General features: G+C 37.8%; 1 protein-coding gene across 6 annotated transcripts in view; it reads left to right on the top strand.

The window, feature by feature from the left end:
- The window catches only part of DISP1 (dispatched RND transporter family member 1), an 87235-nt gene that overhangs the window by 55081 nt on the left and 12706 nt on the right, over positions 1-19448 (top strand). For 5 of the 6 annotated variants that reach the window (XM_042051636.1, XM_042051641.1, XM_042051637.1 and 2 more), the window contains exon 3: positions 16291-16320. In XM_042051636.1, coding sequence (XP_041907570.1) covers positions 16291-16320 — 30 coding nt within the window. Of the gene's footprint in view, positions 1-16290; positions 16321-19448 lie in introns of those variants that run through there. The other variant, XM_042051642.1, reaches the window with a different exon arrangement.

Below are 19448 nucleotides of genomic sequence, written 5' to 3'. Positions count from 1 at the left end.
GTGTACCTCTGCTGTGTAAAACAAACCAATACAGAGATAGCTAAGAATACACTGAAAGATCTGGTATGTCTGCATAGTCCAATGAAAACACGTATTTCCTTAAAAAGATACATTGAAAAACACTTGCAACAGTCCTGTTCTCAAGTGTACAGGGTGTTTTTTCTCTGTTGGGTCAGCAGGTACAGTGGGTTGCCCTCATGTCTTTTCAGTGTAGGTCATCTGCTAAACTTCAAATTCGTGTTCAGATTCAGAAATTCTGGATTGTTACAGGTTGTAATCCTTTCTCTTCTCCACTTCATATGAACCTGCCTCTTTGTTAGCTTTGGAGTTCCAGTGACAGCAGTCCTAGCTTCAAGGAACAACAAACAGAAGAAAAACCTTCTACAGCCTTCTGGTCCTGGGCAAAATCAGTCAATTAAGGGGCAGTTTCTAAAATCCAAATTCCCCATTGAAGGAAGATACTTTGAAGCTTTTAAGCAGGGTTAATTTCTTTTTTCTGAGTTGCAGCTGGGCCAAACGGGGTGGATTTTCATGGGAGCATTAAAAACTATCCTTCTCCCTGTTCTCCAACATCTGCAACCTTGTTCAAGAACTTGGAGCTACAAGTGTTTCTCAGTCAGTTATAGTGATTTTGTCTTGATGAAATATATGAACTAATTTTAAACTCCTAAAAATACCAGACTGGGAAAAGCATCTAATGTGGAAAAACTCAAAGTGAATAAAGCTTTTTTCCCCTAAGGTAAAAGCAGATGAAAATAGGGATGATGATAATACAGAGTGCAAATCAGCTTTCTCCTGCCAGTTATTCCACTTACGAATGGAAAAAATCTGAGTTGTCAGAACTGCTTACAATCAGAGATGTTTTTTCCACCCCATACTTGTTTAACTGTCAAGCAAAGATACTGTATAATTTTGTATGCAAAGGTATGCAGGAAGTTGAACTATTGTAGGATCAGCCATACTTTTCAAACTGTCGGAATGGTTGCACTGATTTCACGGTTTTTCTCCCTGTGCAGCAGGGCTGTTAAACTTCATCTGTATTCCAAAGTCATGAGGAAGGGAACAAATGCCGTCCATAGTCTGGGCTTCTGGTTTTAGTGTAGAAATAAAAACAGTGAGAATTTCTTCTGGATACGGTAAAATAATGTTTTCTGTCATGCTTCACAAATACAAAAACTGTTTGAACTGCTCTGATTGGGCTCTTGAGCCAAGATGCTGGTTTTCATCTTGCACTTCCTTGCCATACCGTACACTTCTACAAAAACATACAGAAATTATGAATAGTGACTTATGATAAATGGTTTGTCTTACTGCTAGCAGTCAAAACAGCGATGCAATAAGCTATATAAAGCTATATGTGTTAGCAAACTCTGCACATCCCTATCAAATGATTAGTGGACTGCTTCCATACCTTTTCACTCCTCGAACTGCCCATGGCTACATTAGTGGACAGTGTATACATCTCACTGTGACTTAGCATGGAACCAAAGACTTCTTTTCTCTCTCCATACTCAACAAGGTGTGTCTAAATACAGTTGTCTCTCATTGCATTGTGAAGTTATCACCCAGAGAGGCCACTGTCAGTGTAGACATGTTGAGAGATGGTAAAAACTGGGAGCAACTGCATGCAGCATTGCAGGTGGATGGATGTGCACTGAGGAAGAAGCAAACTGCCTCATTTGTAGCTACTTGGCAATGCTATAAAAGATAGGTGATAAATCTGTATTCATTTTTTACATGCTCGGGTGAGTTCCTGTAAACAGAAAAGTATCACTTAGGTGTGTGATATTTTAATGTGATCGTTGTTCCACACTCTAATTTTATTGCAGTTTGAGCTTATAATATGCACAGCAGCTTCTTCTCCAGGTATTTTTATTACAAGGTTCGTTGGAAATCATCCAGCTTTATAAAATGTGCATGTTTTAACAGAGTTATTTTAAATGCAGGTTCTGATACAATACATTAATTAAATTCAATATGTAGTCAAACAGTACTTAATTTTGCTTCCTTGTATTTTTAAAAAATGCATTCAAATATTGTTATGATTTTAAGAAGGGAGAAAAGATGTGATTAGAGAGAGGAGGATGAATGCTCTTTGCAAACTGTATCACTGATGCTTATAGCTCTGGGCAGGTAACCAATTGTTTCAGCACAACAGGTTTTGTCAGGTTTTGAAGCCCAAGGCTTAACATTTGTCAGTGACCTAATATTAAAGGAATGTGGCTCTGGTGTATCATTGCAGATTGGAGTGTGTAAAGACAGAATGAAATAATGCCACACTTGTCCTATCCTCTTAAGTTGGCTGGATCTGGAATTTTGTAGAGGGTTCAGCTTTGAAGTTTAACTAAATTACATGGAAACATCATCTATCCACCATATCTTGAGAGTCTGGACACCTGTTAATTTTTTTAGGTTGGTGAAAAAGTCCTGTAGCGTAAAAGAAAATATTTTTAATGGTTGGTGTTTTGCAGCATGATTGTGGTCAAAATTCTCTTGTAGAAGTAGGTAAAATAGTTCAACTATTCGTCGTAATGATTATGATGATCTTTAGAAGTTTTGCTGAGGTTGGAAAATCTTGAGTAAAGTTTCTTGTGTTAATGTGTGCACATATTTAAGAAGTAGTTCATGTAAACATGTTCATACCTCTTTCTTCAGTGGCCATAATATCTTGACGACACAAACACTCCCTGGGAAATTCTAGCCATCTCTCCATATCAGCATGCAGTTGTCTGGGGGTTTGATTGCTTTCTAACCATTTCTGAATTTACCTGTTTGGAGCATGGCATGTTTAGTTCTTTTCAGTAGTGTTGGATGATTTTTTTTCCCTACCTCACCCCTCTGGAGAGCTCATGCTGAAGTATCCCTTTTTGTTGGAATGCACTTATGTATCTCAAGAAACCTGGGGGCTTAGAGCTGCTGGAAGATGGGTAGTTATTGCCCTTCCTTTGCTGCCCCCTGCTTCTGTAGTCATCAGCAGCCTTCACTAGGGTGGAGTAGAAATGGGGAAAAGTAAGGCTGTGAAAGAAGCATGAAGATTGATCCACAATGACTGGAAGCATTGAGTTAGGAGTCACTAGGGAAAAGTAAAACTGTGCAGCCCAGTAGCACGCTTAGTGGATTGAAAGGAGGATAAAATAAATAGTGAACAGTTGCATAGTTCTCTAGGAGAACAGAATATTATTTTTAAAAAAGACAGAAAACTCTTAGGACCTTTCCTGGTGTTTTTCAAAACTTAATCTTCGTATAGGAATGTATGCATATAAATAGGAGTGAAAGAGGAAGGATGTGCAGAGTTCATTCAGGAAGTTGTCTCAGGATTGTGAAAGGCATGGAATAACAGTGATGTTGTCTCTGGTACCAAATTGGATTGCTTCCCTCAGACATGTATGGGAAGATTTTAATGGGAAAACACCAGTTGAAAGCTACCTGTATGCTTGTTAATCTTGACGCCAACTCTGCTGGAATCTCTCTTGGGTGATAAAGTTTAGAAAACTTCGGTCTGTGGACTCAGAGGCAAAAGGTAGGGCAGAAGAGGTCAGGGAGCTGTGGAAGAACTGCTAGTGCTGCTGCTAAGGCAAGTGCTCCAGACTGCCAGTGTGTGTAGTGCTTGCACTTTTGCAGTATCAAACCAATAAATTCAAACAAGCGCTCTTGGCTCAGGGTGAACCTGCTTTATGTCACCCACTGTTATTTACTTTTTTAGACTATACTGTTAATGCTTTTGACTAAAGCAGACAAGTAAGGAAAACTGTTCTGAAAAGCATCTGAATTATCTGTGGTAAAAAAAACAGGCCGAAAGGATATATGGGATGATCTCTCCAGGATCATGCAATCATCTCAAGCTGGAACAGGAGAATAAAATCTGTTTAACACCTCACAGAATCCTTACTTTGGCTAAAATTTAAGACTTTGGGATATATGTAAATTGTTCCTGTTCTCCACCAGCCTACTTTGGAGGTTTTAGCTCCAAAGCTTAGTTGGTTTAAATTGCTGGATTCAAAGTTTTTGCTTGCTAGACCAATTTATATTCTAAAGAAGGCAAAAAACAGCATCAGGAAACTGGTAAAGCATCCAGACTTACTGTACATCTTCCTTTCAGTTAGATTTAAACCTTCTTTTGAAGTGTTTTGGCACTGCAGATTGATGTGGTGGTTCTGGGATTCTGGGTTCTGCTGTGTCTCAGAGTTCTGTGCCACACACTGTTTAAACAGTACTGCAGATATACATGAATACGTACACTTTATTTAATACTTTAAAAAGAAGCTCTATAAAAATGAAAAAGCTGTGAAGTGAGGATAGAACACTACAGCTGCCTCTTACCCATTTTGTATTTTTCCTTCTAGTTACTTGGCATTTAGATTAGAACCAGGAAAAAAGAAAAGCTTCTGTTTTTTTCAAAAAGCAAGGGAATGTTTGCCAAATACCAATCTTAATAACAAGACTTTGTTATGAAACAGTTCCCTGCTTGATTCCAGGAAAAGGATAATTGTTATCTAGTACATTCTGCGTGGCTTGCAGAGCTGATTATGTGTATACATGAGTATAAAATATTTTCAAATATCCTCATTTCAGCAACGTGAACTGTTCACAAAAGTTTTTCCACTGAGCTTTTAAAACAGCCTATCCTGTTTTGAAAGTTGTTAGCTTCTGCTTTATTTGAGGTATTAAAATATTTTTGTTTTCACTTTTTATATGAATTGTATACTAGTGTCTTTTGTACAAAATACATATGCATATAATTACTTAAAAAGTAGTCAAGGAGACTTTCTGCCTTCCCCTAGGAAGATTAAAGATAGGAATCTTTAGGAAGAAACCTTCAGTCAGGTTTCTGAAAGTGGGATTTCTGAAATGTTTTATCAACCTTAGCAGCTAAAAGGTGAAAGCTGTTACCATCACTTCATTCAGTGTTCAGGCCGTTGCAGATCTCTTGGTTCGTGCTATAGATCATGAGTTCCTGAAACAATACAAATTCTGCCTCTATTCTCATTTAAGCCATTTATTCTATGCCAAAATAAGAGTTCTTATCTTCTTATTATGAAGCATTATCAACCCAATGGCATACTTGGGATTTTGATGGAGTTGCAGAAAAGGAAAAGGAATGCGAAGCTATCTCATGCATCCCTCTGAGTCCAGATGTGGGATTCTCTGTTGTGCACATGTGGAGAAGTAGGTTTTCCCTGTGACCAAATGAACTGGTTCTTTTTCTTTCTTTGAAATAATTTTTCATGTCAGTCTAATTTGAGCTGTGCTTCCTCATTTTTACATATTTTTATTTTAGCCCTGCATTATTTCTCAGTGTGATACCTTAAGAGTTACATTCTGGTTTTGTTAATTCATTTATTCTTCCCATGATAAATATTGTGCATTGTTGGCTGTGCAAACAACTTGCTGCACTTGCTGGAGCTGAAAGCAAAGGGCTGACACACAGAGACAAGAATACAAATAAAAATGCCATTTATAATTCGGTGGCTGACCAAATAAAAACAGCACGGTTCGGAAAGTATTGCATAGAAGTGCACTTCAAAACACCTGTCTTTCTGGGCTGTCCAAGGGATTTTTGCAGGCTTTTTAATTGTACTAATTAAACATTAGTTTGTCTAGACTTCAGGTTGTTTAGAAACAAGCATTTTTGCCATAGGAAGGAGGTGCATGGAAGGTTCCTGCTTTGGTCTGAGTGCAGCTGAGTACCTGCCTGGCCCTATTTTGCCATGGAGGTTCTGCTCCTGAGAGAATTCAGGTCCTGTGTGTGCTTGAAGATGAACTTCCCATGCCCTGTATCCTTCACCTTTCCCTGAACAACAGAAGAGCTCACTCATAACTGGCAATCTGCTGGGCCTTTGAACTGCCATCTCCAGAAGATGTAAAGCTGATAATGGGAGGGAAACCATAAAAAACACGGCTCCTTTATTTTGTACTAAATTGACTGGAAAACCAGCATCAGCTGTGCTCATTCTGGAAAAGGACTAATTGGTGTGGGGTTTGAGATGACTTTTAAAACTGAGCATTTATGTACACTTAGAGAAAAAAACCATAACATCCAAAATTATGTCAGTTTGTTGGAATGTTTTGACAATGTATAGTTGTTTTCATATACTTTTAATTTAGTAGGAGGTTGTAGTATCTTGTTGACTCCAGCAAGGGAAGACATGCAGACTGTCAATGTGATCGATAATGCAAGCTTCAGTTTATTGGAATTAGGATTCTGCTTTTATACACTCAAATATGCCTACTTGTCACTTCTCTATTGTCTATTGATGCTGGGTAAAAAGCTACATTTTACACGTATTGCTAATGTTGCGACTCACAGTTCCTCCTCATTCCTCATGGTTAGTACATGTTGTCAGCACGTCCTGTTGTTTATCTGTAACAGGATTGTCAAGAACACTGCGTTTGTGTCCTTGCCTTCTTTCTTTGTTCTCATGATTTCTGTTCTCACGATTTCCTTATTCTGCAGCTAGCAAGAGGCTTACAAAGGCCTGCTGATTTCTGCAGTTAGCAAGAGGCCTACTTATGTCAAGCTAAAAAGGTGTTTGCTTGTACAGCTCTTCCAGGGACCCGTGTCCCTGATCCTCTAACCATTCTTCAACAGTAGTAAGATTCAAATGTGGATAAGACAACACCAGACAACAAAGAACAACAGTCTAAACTATGCATGGTGAATGACCTGATTTACATTACTCTTAAAGAAATGGGTTTTGAGAGATTTGAGTATTCCAACTTAAAAGTTTTGAATCTTCCTTATGGTGGGGGAAAGTGCAGAATGATGAACACTGGCTTTGGAAAGCTCTTTATGAGTTACCATTGCTTTCTCTGTCTCTAACTCCTTCCAAAATCGTGTTCTTCCTCTCTGATATTTCAATGTTGTCTTCATCTCCTAGTGGATAATAATTGATGTGCATGCTTTTAATTAGTCAGTGGTGCTTGAACAGCAAAACAAAACTCCAAACACAGTGCAAGAGGGAAATACAGAGGGTGCCTGAGAAGTTTGGCACTGATTTTGCTACACAAAAATTGCAGTGAGATTCTTCTGAATAAAGAAGTCTCTTAAAGCCTGGACTATCAATGCAAAATAGAAATGAGTTGGTACCACTGACAGATCAGTGCAGGGTAAGGGAAGTTACAGGTAGAAATCCTGATGATATTTTAGAGAGCCTAGCCTCACTATTTGCAAATTGGGGTGTGATTTGGTTCTTTTCTACTAAAATCATAAATAGATTAATGTACTGGACTAGAAAAGCTTACTTGCATCACTTCTGCCACTTCTTCCATATATTCCAGCATGTTAATGGGATACCTTCCCTCAAAATTCTTATGTTACATTTCCAGTTTGTGGGATGTTTAGTTTGTTCTGTCAAATGGATGAACTTTTGCAAACGTTTTGCTGAACAGCTTTGGTTATGTTAAATCTGTTTCATAGTCTCTTCAATCTTAGAGTGTTTCTCTGGGGTCTTAGCTACAATACTCTAAACCTTAAGTGTTCAGTAAATATTTCCTTTTTTGCTTGCTTGTTACTGAGCATACAAAACAATTTTCATGTCAGGAGATACAGAAGATAATGTTGCATTATATATGTGCAAGTTTTCATTAGCACCAGGAAAAGCTAAAGAGCCTTCATTGTGCAGTTAAAATATTAAATCCTTTAAAATATATTGTGTTGACTATACATTTGTTTTATATCACTTGAAAGTTACGAGATTCTAAATGACTAAATTCACAGATATTGGAAGAGTTCAACACTAAAATATATGTTTGAAGAGATACTTGACTACATTTGTAACAAAGATCTTAAGTAACAGTATTTTCATTTGCTGCAAGAGATTAAATATGGAGAAAGATAAAAACTGGTGCTTATCACCATAGTTGAATGAACAATTTGGAGGACTTCTAAGTGCTTTTAGTCTATCTTTAGAAAAGCTTTCTGGTCAAAGGAGGTTTTCTGAGAGCAAAACTGAACCCCCTGGTGACTTACAATCACAAATTCTTCCATCTGCACAGGAAGGAAGACTGAAGTACCAGTTGAGGTGTGATTTCTGACAGTCCAAGTCTCCCTACTCTAGAGCCAAACTTTGTGTGCTTAATGTCAGTCATTAATGCCTGTAAGAACATGCACTTCAGCCTGTGTGGAGAGATACCATGATAAAAATAGGCACTCTTGGACATCTTTTTCATTCTCCTTGGTATCATGAGATGGGGTTTTTCTTCTGTGTATGTTGTGATTCCTTGGGTCATGTTAATTTCCTGTCTGTCAGAGAAATACAAGACGTGGCCATGACCTTGTGTTGCTCCATTCAACTGGGAAGTGTAATAAAAGCAGCTTTGAAATAAAATATTTCTAAGGAAGGGACTTTTTGCCAGTAAAAATGTTGAAAACTACTCTAGTCATCATTTAAATCCCAGAACATATCTATTAATTTCACTGTAATTACCAAGAAAAGAGAAAAGACTAATGGTTTTAGACTTGTGAAGGATCTTGAAATAATATTAGTCTGCTCCAAATTAGCTGTTGGCTTGTTTTCAAATAATGATTCATGGTGGTATTTCTCACAGAAAAGCTTTTTTTTATTCTCTTAAATAGTTCAGAACTTTTGTTTAATTTGCCAGGCACTGCTCTATGTGGTCCTGCCTGCAGTGCTTCAAAAGTTAAAGGAATATATATATAGCCTCAATTAAACCTTTTGAAGAAGTATATACTTTAAATTGTATATAAACTTTTCCATTTAAAGCAGGGAAAATCCAGTTTAAGTGTGCTTGATGGCAATTTTCTTATTGACAGTTTTGGAGCAGTGTTTAAAAGTGGCTACACTCGTTGGAGAAAAGTTTAGGGAAAGAAGAATACAAGAAAAGTGTTTGGAGGGTCTTGTATGACTTGGCTCCTTTATATGCTCTCAGATTTTCCTACAGAGATGATTTAATTCCTTTTCAAGACGAGTGAACCAAGTAGATGCTGTAAAGGAAAAGAGCCAGCTTTCCCAGTGGTTGATAATATTTAGTCAGTTCTTGAAGATGAGAGGGGAAAGACATTAGAAGTCAGTATTGCAAAAAAGCATTTCTAAGGAACCTTAAACTGAAGACTTGGTAAGTCAATCCTGCGCTCTTATGTGGATACCATCCCTATGGAGCAGTGAGGAGAAGGAGAGGGGGGGAAAAACCCAACAAACCTCCAGCCCTGGAGATTATTATAGTAGGATCATTTCAATTTTAAATCACCTGTATGTTAGAGATTTATAGAAGTTTTAATTTTAGCATATGATGAGTTATATAGGGATAGAATAAAATAGACTATTTCAATTGGAAGGGACCTGCCAAGGATCACCTAACCCAACTGCCTGACCCATTCAGGGCTGACCCAGTTAAAGCATCTTGTTAAGGGCATTGTCCGAATGCCTCTTGAACACTGACAGTACTGGGACATCAGCACCTCCCTGAGAAGGTCTGTTCAGGTTTTGACCACCTTCTAGATAAAGAAATGTCCAGTGTAAACCTCCTCTGGCTCAGCTTTGAACCATTCCCACATGTCCCAGCACTGGATCCCAGGGATAAGAGATCACCTCTCTGCTTCCCTGCCTCAAGGAACTGTAGAGAGCAATGAGGTCACTGCTCAGCTTCCTTTTCTCCAAATAAGACAAGTCCAAAGTCCTCAACCCATCTTCCTAGGACATTCCTCCCAGTGCTGTTACTAAACTTCAAATGAAAATACACACATGTAGGGTGTTAGTAGGATTGTATTGACCTTTTCCCATCTCTGGTGCCTTAATGGAAACATACTTCCCTGTTGTACTCTGGCACGAGCCTCAAGTTTTTCTGTGGGAGATGTCAAAACTATCTGTTAATTTGCAGAGTAGGTTAGTAAAGTTTAATACTGATTTCATAGCAGAAAGGAAGTGAGTGAAATTCTTAGTTAAGTCTATAGGGTTTGCCCCTTTCCATAGGATTTTATCCAGTGGGCACGCTGTAAGTCAGTAAAGCTTACACTTTTATGCTAAATCTAAATCAGACAGAGCAAGAATCACTCAGGCAACGATTTTATAGTTTTTAACACCTTCCTCACAATTGCTTTGCTCACAGAAAGGCAATGTTATTTGCTCACATTTGCTGTGAAGATAGAGCAGATGCTCAGTTGGAATTGAAGAGGTAGGTAAGAACACAGGAAAAGCAGACAAGAACCTTTATAAAGCTTGATGTCTGAACTGTAAAAATGTGAATTGACATCTGTAACACAGTTGCCAAATAGCATATTGATTTTTAGTCTGCTAAATTGCATTTTGCTTAATTTTATGCAAAGGATAGTCATATGTACAACATTAAGAAAAGCTGCAATATTGACATTTCACACATTTTAATGGGATGAAACAGCAGTTAGTTTCAGATGATTTCACCTTGATAATCTAGAGATTAAAAATATAAAATCCTTTTGGATTATTCCTTGATATTTTATGTGGGAAAAAACCCCATAAAAATTAATTGCATTCTTCTTGCTTTTAATAAAACCTTAAAAAAGCAGTTTACCAGAAAACTGGATTCTCTATCTCCTTTACAACATTATTTTGCTGTGGGTTGTCCTATTCCTTAGAGATGTAAACAAGTAAAGCTAAGTCCAGACAAATTAAATGAACACTGCATGTTTAAAAAACATCTAGATAGAGTTCATGGTTAGAATCATGGGAAACTGTTCATCGTAGCAAAAAAAATTTAATTGGGAGGCTTACAAAGACTTTTTTGGCAACTTAATCTCTTGGATTTGTTGTCTGAGTGTTGAAGTGATAAAGCACATAGGTGTTATATCCGATATAACAGCAAAAGCTAGCTGATATTTAGGAGCAATTCAAGTCGTTCTCTTGGGTCAATAACATTCTGAAAACATGAGGATTTTCTTCCTGTGCAAGGATTTAGGTTGTATTGTATGATCTGATGGAGAACGTACAATTTGATGCATATCTCATTCTATCCTGCAGGGATTTAGCTTATGCAGGCATGTAATAATGACCAAAAGCTATGTTTTATCACTTCTGGTAACCAGATCTACCAACAAAGGGAATAGTTTCCCTCTGGCAAAGTAAAGCATTGAGTGTTGAGGTTAAACACCTCATAATCCTTGGACAGGAGAGTCTCTCTCTCTCTCTCTTTTTTTTTTTTTTCAGTAAATACAGCTATTTATTGCAACTGACCATTTTTTACTCCAGTGAATCTTTAAGTGAAAAGTAAGAGTGCAAAATGAATCTGTTGTCCTGTGCGGGGCCAGGAGTTGGACTCCAATGATCCTGATGTGTTCCTTCCATCTCAGGATTCTATGTTGTATAAGGCCTTTATGATAAACATCAGTAAGGTATACATTTATTTTCTAATTTTTGTGCAGCTCAGCACCAAAATGATGGAGATCAGCTACCTGACCAGTTATCTCTGAATGACTGTTTGGAAAATTGAGCTTTTCCCAAATTTCTCTCAGCGACTATTTCCACGTTACCCTTGTGCCTGGGTTTGAGCCCTGAAATTATGGTTGGCTGTCACTGTTCATATCCAAATGTCGCTGAGCTTGGATCTCAGCTGGATTTGCTGAGGGATGGCATTTGTCCAGCAGTCAGTACTTTTTTTCTGACACTGGTTCCTGCAATTAAATAGGAAAAATGGGTCAAGGACTTTGAACCTTGCAAAGGTGTCTGTGTTTTTGAGATGCTTCTGGTCCAGTCAGCTGGAGGTTCCTAATAAAGTGTTTCATGGCAGGCAGTGGTGTAAAGAAGAGCAGAACTTCTCAGTTAGTGCTGGTTTCAGCTGGGAGATGGTCCCAGCTGCAGCAAAGCACCAGAATCAGCTGGATATCACTGCTGGGAGAGCAGCTTCTGCTTCCCCTTAGCTCCTGTCTCCCAGGAATGAAGCAGAGGAGAAGCACTCTCACTGACAGTTTTGGATTTATCCAATGCTGTTTATTGTTTCCTTACACCTGAAAATAGGGCACAACAACCCCAGGCAGTGCTTTTGTGCTGCCCCATGTCAGGCTGATAGGCATTAATTTCAGCTTAAAGTCTAACTGGCTTGTTGTTCCTCCCAGGAAAAAAGGAGGAAAAGCCCTTTTATATCTGAGTTCTAGTCTCTACCATCTACATGTGGTGAAATAAAAATTAATTGCAGTTAAGTGACATGAAATAAATCAGAAATCAAATGTTTAGCCGGGGCAATATCCAGAATTGTGATAGGAATTTTAGCAAGGTAATGTTTGGATAAGTTAGTGCGAAGATATGATTTGGAATGTGTTAATGCTTTTTAGCTGACTCAAAAAAAAGACCCCCAATGAACGTTACTGTCAGTGTAAGCAGGAATGTTCCTATTTAAAATCATATTAATATCTCTTTCAACCTCCTAGGTTATTGATAGCTGCCTTTTTAACACTTTTTTGAAATGGTGGGTGCTTCACAACAACTAGAAAACTCTTCAGAGTATGCTTCAAAACACAGCTTGTTTTCCTAGTTTTCTATTTCATGGCTACGTTCTGCAGGGTTTCTTGCACCCGCTAAGAAAGCAGCAAATACTGATTCCTTGGGGTTGCTTACTTTGGTACCTTTCTCACAGCCGAGGTTTGTGAAGAAAGCCTGGAAAAGAGTGTCTTGGAATATCTAGATACTCTTATTGTCCTCTGACACATTCAGGTTTGTGTTTCCCTGAAATACATTAGATTAATGAAACACGCTGCATGTGCAGTAAACCAGCCATAGTGTTATTATTAAGTGTTCAATTAACTTGCAACAGTCCCACGCTGAGGAACATGTTTTGAAACATTGCTTTGTGCCGTGTGATGCCCAGGTGACATGAAGGTTATAAACTAGATTTAATACTACATAGGATTTCCAAAAGCTTGTTTTCCATTATGATTCTTGAAATTAGGACCAAACTCCCCTCTCTGATATACCCTGTCCATGAGAAAACTCATTCAGTGCTGTAATCAAAAGGAGACTTTGGCTTCCCTGGGAACCCAAAGTCAGGATGTTGTCATGTGGCACAGCATGTTCCCCTCCAGGAAGCTCAAGCACTGATCATTGTCTTTCTCAGATTGAAAAATACGTAAAGCGATCCTATTTTTTATACCTGTGAACTGCCCCTATTTGAGTAGGTATGTACACAAAGGAACAAATTACCTCACTGTTCAAAATAATGGTAGAAACACTGAGGTTAAGTGCTTATTTAGGATGGAAAGGTGAATAATTAGAGCTGCAATAGTCCAGTCCAAACGTGATCAATCCTTCTGATGCTCTTTTATTTCCTGGAGTAAACTTGCTGGTGTTACAGCAGCCCTTTTTAAAGACACCGCTCCTCCTTTTCACCATGTTACACAGACGGATGCTGGTCATCCAAAATACATTTCAGGCTGAGAAACATCTGGGGGTTTTAACCAATCTATTTATCTTTTCTTTTTGTGTTTCTTAACTGTGTGATGTTCAGACAAAACTTGCCATTAGGAAAGGACAGGATGAAGCAAAGCATCTGTTGAGCAGGGTCTGACACTCACAGTGAATGGACGTAGAACAGAGCTGGTCCTTGTCTTCCTCTTTTCCTTTTCCCCTCTTGGTGCAAAGTATTTGTTAGATTTTAATCAGTGACTGCAGTTTATGTAGTAACTTGGTTGTGCTGGTCTTGTCACAAACAACTGTAATAGTCACTTTCTGCTATCAGACTTGTGAGAACTAAGTATAAAGGTAATTTAATACACAGATCAACTTGGCTTTTGTCCCAGCAAAAGAATGGAATTCACCATTTCTTTCTCATGAAAACTGATGAGGACTCTTTTGTCCACCCTTTTTTTTGGTGGCTGATGGTGTTACTTAAACTGGCTCAATGAAAGCATAATACTTAAAAAGTTAGATACAGCAACATTAATTAAGTGGGAAAGATCTGGTTTTGCCATGCATTTCTGTATTTTAGAGCATAACTAAAGAATTTTGGGGCATAGTTTTCAGGGATAACTTCTCCTATTGACCAATATAATAGAGTCATCACAACAGCTGCAAGGGATTGGTTACACTGCTGGAATTCACCCGGGTGTACCCAGGTTTTTTCAGTGCATGCTTTTCGAAACAAAACAGTTTGATAGCAGGTGTGACCTTTAACCCTCCTTAACTTTGAAGAACTTAATCATCGTAATTTGTTCAGCACTGAATATTTTTTGCAGGTGGAGGAAACAGAGGGAAATGTACTTTGGTTTTGATGGGAAAGGGGAGGATGAGGAATGATTGTGTTGGTATTTTTACCCATTTTGTGTAAACCAAATTAGGCAAATTTAATTTTAAAGTAGCCCCTGATGCCTTGAGAAACAGAGACTAGACCAGGAGTAAGGGGATAAGGTAGGTATTTATTTGAAAAAAACAATTTTACCTGCTAATATAAACCGGAATTGTCGCAGAAACCTTTATAAAGTCAGCACAAATACAAAGCCTGCATTAATCATTGTCCTTGGGTGACTTTGCTTGTGCCAAAGAGTTGTCTGATATTATTGCTCATGGCAGAGCCCATTAAAGCATAGACAAAAACAAGTGACTGAATGTATATGGAAATTCAGATCTTTACAAATGAAAGCTAGAAATCCACGTTTGGATCACAATAGTAACAGTAAATATGTCTGTTTATATTTCTCTCTCATCTGTAAACCCAGGAGTCTATGCTGCAGTTTAAAAAATTGTTATTCCCAACACTGTGGCTTTGCCCCCTTTTCCATACAGTCGGGAAGGCACATTCAGTGAGTGCTCTGTGTTGGTCCAAGTCTGTGAAAGGGACTCTTCATCCAGAGTCCTGTTACTAACTCCAGATTCAGCTTGAGTGAGTTCTGACTTCAGCACGTGGTTTCTTACCCCCCAGTCTAGCCTGAGTTGGGAAAAGTTGGGTTTGTGGTTGAGGCTGTAGATCAGACAACAAGCAGTCCCCCGAGCCTGCCTCAACTTCTTTTCAGCCTCGAGGAACTTACTGTTCAAAGTCATTTCAGAACTCAGTTTAGTTGGATTTCTCTACATTCTGGCTGCTGGTGAGTCTTTTGTAGTGGTACCAGCAGTTTTTGGGATTAGTTAGGGAATTGGGTATGTTCAGTACATCTGAAAGTGAGATTTGTGCATCTTGTGAGCGTTGGTGACACTTTATAAATTTAGTCTTAATTTTTGTGGCTGAATTTAACAGAGAATCATTGTCTGTACCTTTCCTTAATCCTTGAGTCACTGCAACTGCAGATTGGTTATTCTGCTTTTCTTCAACTTCTTCATGGCTGTAAGGAGCAAATTTTACTACTGTGTAGTAGTAAACAACTCTTACTACTTTGAAGAACAGCAAATTTCATTTCTATGTAGTGGATTAAGTTTTTCTGAAAATCTCTGAGGAGTCTGAAGTTTGAACTGTTTATCTGTGTGTGAAGGCATACAAATCTATGCTTTTGGCAACCTTGGTGTGATGTTACTAAATGGTCTGTTTTATGCAAGTACCTGCCTCTTAATTCAGGGCTTTCTGTACTTCTTTAAAGAAATAATATTAAATATGTCCTTGGTGGTAAAACAAATCCGTAACTTAACTGAAGTTGTAGTATGGTTACGCCTTTGGAGTGATTTTATGTCACATTCTTGAAAGGACTTGCAGATTCTTCATGAAGTTTTTTTTAAGTGGAATTTATGGGAAACTTTGTGGTCCAGTAGCTAACAAATTGAAGTGCCCACTGAACAGTGTCAGATAACAATAATTTTCACTTGGGTTTGCTATCTCCTCCTCAAAATAATATACTTTATATTACATTTTTAAGAAGTAACAAAACATTGCATAAAAATATTTTATAGAGGTGCCCTATGTCATTCTGTTTCCTTTATTATGGCAAGACAGAATTTATGGTCAAACTAATTCTTTTTAATGGAATTACAAAGGATAATTAAGAGGTTTTGTGAATTACAGTCAGAACATGGTGTTGTGGTTGTCTGTTCCCATCATATGCAAACTTTGTCATGATTTTCAATAGTATTGAATTTTTATCACATTAGTTTATTTGGTCTCTTGTTGAAAACTGGAAAAGCCTCTGGAGTAGTAATCCCAAAAATTAGCTGCATAAAATTCCACTTTTGAAAACCCAGCTGTCTGTAGCTGTAATTATTCTCTGAACTACTTGTTTGCAAAGACTCAATTGAATATGATTGTGGGCCTTTCAAAATAATTCATATCCTAAAATATCTGATTTTTATAATTTATATGCTTACCCATGTATGAGAATAATTAAACAAATTGATGTGTGCATGCGTATTTCATGCATTCTCAATTACTCTCTTTTTTTCCTTCTTTCAGACCAGCCAGACCATTCAAGTTACCAAAAAGGTAAGATGTAATGCTGTCACAGCTGAGGTTTGTGGAATTGTAAAGGTGGTAGATGACATGATGGCAAAGCTGTTATTCTCCATACAAAGCAAGAATAAGGAACATTCAAAGAAAATAATAAGCATTCAATTTAAAGCAGATTTTAAACGTATTTCTTTAGGCAGTGAGTAGTAAACTTCTGCAACTGCCACAGGAGACTGGGGAGGCAGGGTCCCTCTGCAATGGGTCCCTAAATCAACACTGAAACAAGGAGCCAGGGATAAGTTCCTTACCATCCCTAATAACTTATCTGTGAATCCTGGGGGAGCAGGAAGGGGATAGAACGCACAAGACAGCAAAACTCAGGCTCTATTTAGAGACAGAAAAGCAGTCTTCTCATTAATAATAGGCCAGAATTTAAAAATCTATGCAGATTTCAATGCTTCTTGTTTTCAACTATTTTATGGCATTTTTATTACAATCTCTGCCATTCTCTTTGTGTGTATGTACACTACCTCCACAAGCATGGAAACTCCATGCCTCAGTACTTTTTTGATTAAGGGTTGCTCTGAGAAGTGGCTTGGTTGTATCATCAATAGTGATAAACAGACCTGACAGACAAGTTAAGAAAATTTCATCATAGTAGTTTTTAATTCTTCCTAAAACCCCACGCAATCTAGAATGCTGGGTTTGGATTGTATAGGCTCTGTAGCGTGGCAGGGTCATAGAAAATAACAGAGCATTGCGTCTAAAACTGTTGGCGCATCAGTAATGGCAACAAGAAACCATCTCAAGTGAAATATGTTAAAAACACAATCCATCTTTAGCATTTGCTGTCAGTGAAGAGCAGGCCTGTTTGTTAAGTATCTGTTTTGAGTTACAGAAATCCGTGTGTTGATGCGATTTGGGTCACACAAATCTCTCTTGCTCAGAGTGAGCTTTTTACAATACAGAAACTGTATATGGTACATTTCTGTCTCTGTATGAGCCTGAGGAGTGGTTGAACCTGAGGACATCTGTATATAGGGGCTGAATTGAAAAGTTAACTCTAACCACACATTATACTGTAGCTTAAAATGGGAAGAAAAACTAAACACTAGCTTTTTTACCCTCTCCTTTTGAAGAAAACATCTGAGGTCTTCGATCACCTTTGGACAAACTGCTTGAAAACAGTGGTGCTTTTAGTGGTGCTAAATATAGATTGAATTACTGTATCTCCTAAGCATTTTGAATTACTTAAAACATGAAGGGAAAAAAACTAAAAACAAATCAAACCTCTTATAGGTGTGTGGAAAACATCAGGAGGAAATAAATTAATGAAAGCTATATGCGTTTTAATGGTACATAGCTAGTTAAAATTAGTACCATTCTAACAGACTGAAAACAGGGCAAAATGGCATAAAAAGTGGTATTTCACTCAGTGTCAAACTTACATGAGTTCAGCATTCAGTACTGGAATAGTTTGGATGAAAAAGAAAGAAGAAAGGTATCAGTGTGGATATATGTCTAGGTCACTGCACAGCCAAAAAACAGTTTTAATGAGGCATCCAAAAGTGGGAGGTTTTATCCTGATTTAGGAAGGATGTGCTTAGCACTAAGGATATCCTTTCTGAATGTGATTCCTCCACTGAGGAATTGATTTAAGCGTTTTCCCCTTAAAGTCAGGCATTTTGAGGCAAGTGGTCATTTATGCTGAATCTATCAGGGCAGTGGCTTCCTCTTCAGAGGAAAGAAAAAGTAACTAAATTCATGTAATGGCTTTTTAATGGGTAAAAAATTTAAAAACCTGCCATCTCTTTAGCCATGTATGGTGGAATGGGATTGAGGCTGCTTTTTAGGCAACTTGGTGGGAGCCAGAGCCCTCAGCAGCACTAAATGATGCTCAGACAGGTAAAATTAAACATGGAGTGGTCAGTCCTTTTGTCAGCCCAGGTCAGCTTCGCTTATCAGAATTTCAGTATGTGGTATAAGAAACAGAAGAAATTTGCAGGTGTAAACAAGCACTTACTGTGTTCTGTATGTGGCTTATTATCACATTAGACACTTAGGACAGAATTTCTTTTACAGCTGATAGAATTTACCCAATTTAAGACTGTTCAACTGAGAATGGAAGTGTAGAGACAACATGTCAAAGTGGTAAATCTGGCACTAGTGATGAATAAGAAAATAAAACTTTGGGGTATAACTTTTATGACTTCAGAGCAAATGTCTGTAATGGCTAGTCAGTCTAGCTTGGTGTTTATAAAAACATTTAGTCCTATAAATAGGAAAATTCTATTAGGTCATTTACTTCCCTTCACTTCTACTTTGTACAATTGCTCATTTGGCAAGCTGCCCCTTTGTGACTGACTTTAATGAAAACTTTGACTTCAGATTGCTTTTCAAGCTTTTGCTAATTAACCTCTTGTGTGAACATGTCAGAGTTTACCATGTTTACCTAATTGGAAATGGAGAAACACCCAGTGCTTTGGATTTCCTTGCTCCCTAAAGCTCTACTTGGACCCCTAGAGGTGCCTATTTCCACATGCTATGGAAAAACAGGAATAAGCTTGCTCATGCCATGGATTTTGCAGTCAGAATGTTGGGAAACCACTGCTGGGGTGTGGAAATGGACAATCCCTCTCTTCTTAGCAGCAGGACAGAAAATTTCTGTCGAGCTGACAATTGTAATGTGATTAATTAGGAAGTTGCTCTTAAAACTGAAAAAGAGCCATAATCTTTTAAGACAGTAGAAGTAAGTAAAGGAGCTTTCTGCTATAAACTTTCATGTTATGCTGCTTGTTAAGTTGAGGAAATAAGAGTGGAGATCTTCTTAATCAATATTTAGTGTGTACAGAGACCATTTGTATAGAAGGATTCATAGCCTGTAGTTTCTTTTCTAATGCCTCTGTGAGACTTCCTGTACTCTCTCTGCTCCCAATATTAGACAATATTGCTTTTGAAACATAAACTCTATGAATTCCAGTCTTTATTGGAAGAAAAATAATTTAGAAATTAAGATTTCTTGGTTTCACTTAATTTTCTGAATTTTGCTGTTGAATTAACAAAAATAAGAATATTTTTTAAAAATAATAAAAATTGGGTTTGTATTTTTAGAATACAAAAATTCCTCCACTCAAAATTTAGAATGAACTAGGTGTTAAAATCCA

The sequence above is a fragment of the Corvus kubaryi genome, unplaced genomic scaffold, assembly GCF_017639235.1.
Source record: "Corvus kubaryi isolate FWS band 111438036 unplaced genomic scaffold, C.kubaryi_AGA036_p1.0 76, whole genome shotgun sequence".
Classification (NCBI taxonomy): domain Eukaryota; kingdom Metazoa; phylum Chordata; class Aves; order Passeriformes; family Corvidae; genus Corvus; species Corvus kubaryi.
Note: the sequence above shows the minus strand (reverse complement) of the source record. Positions and strands in the feature narration are given on the sequence as shown.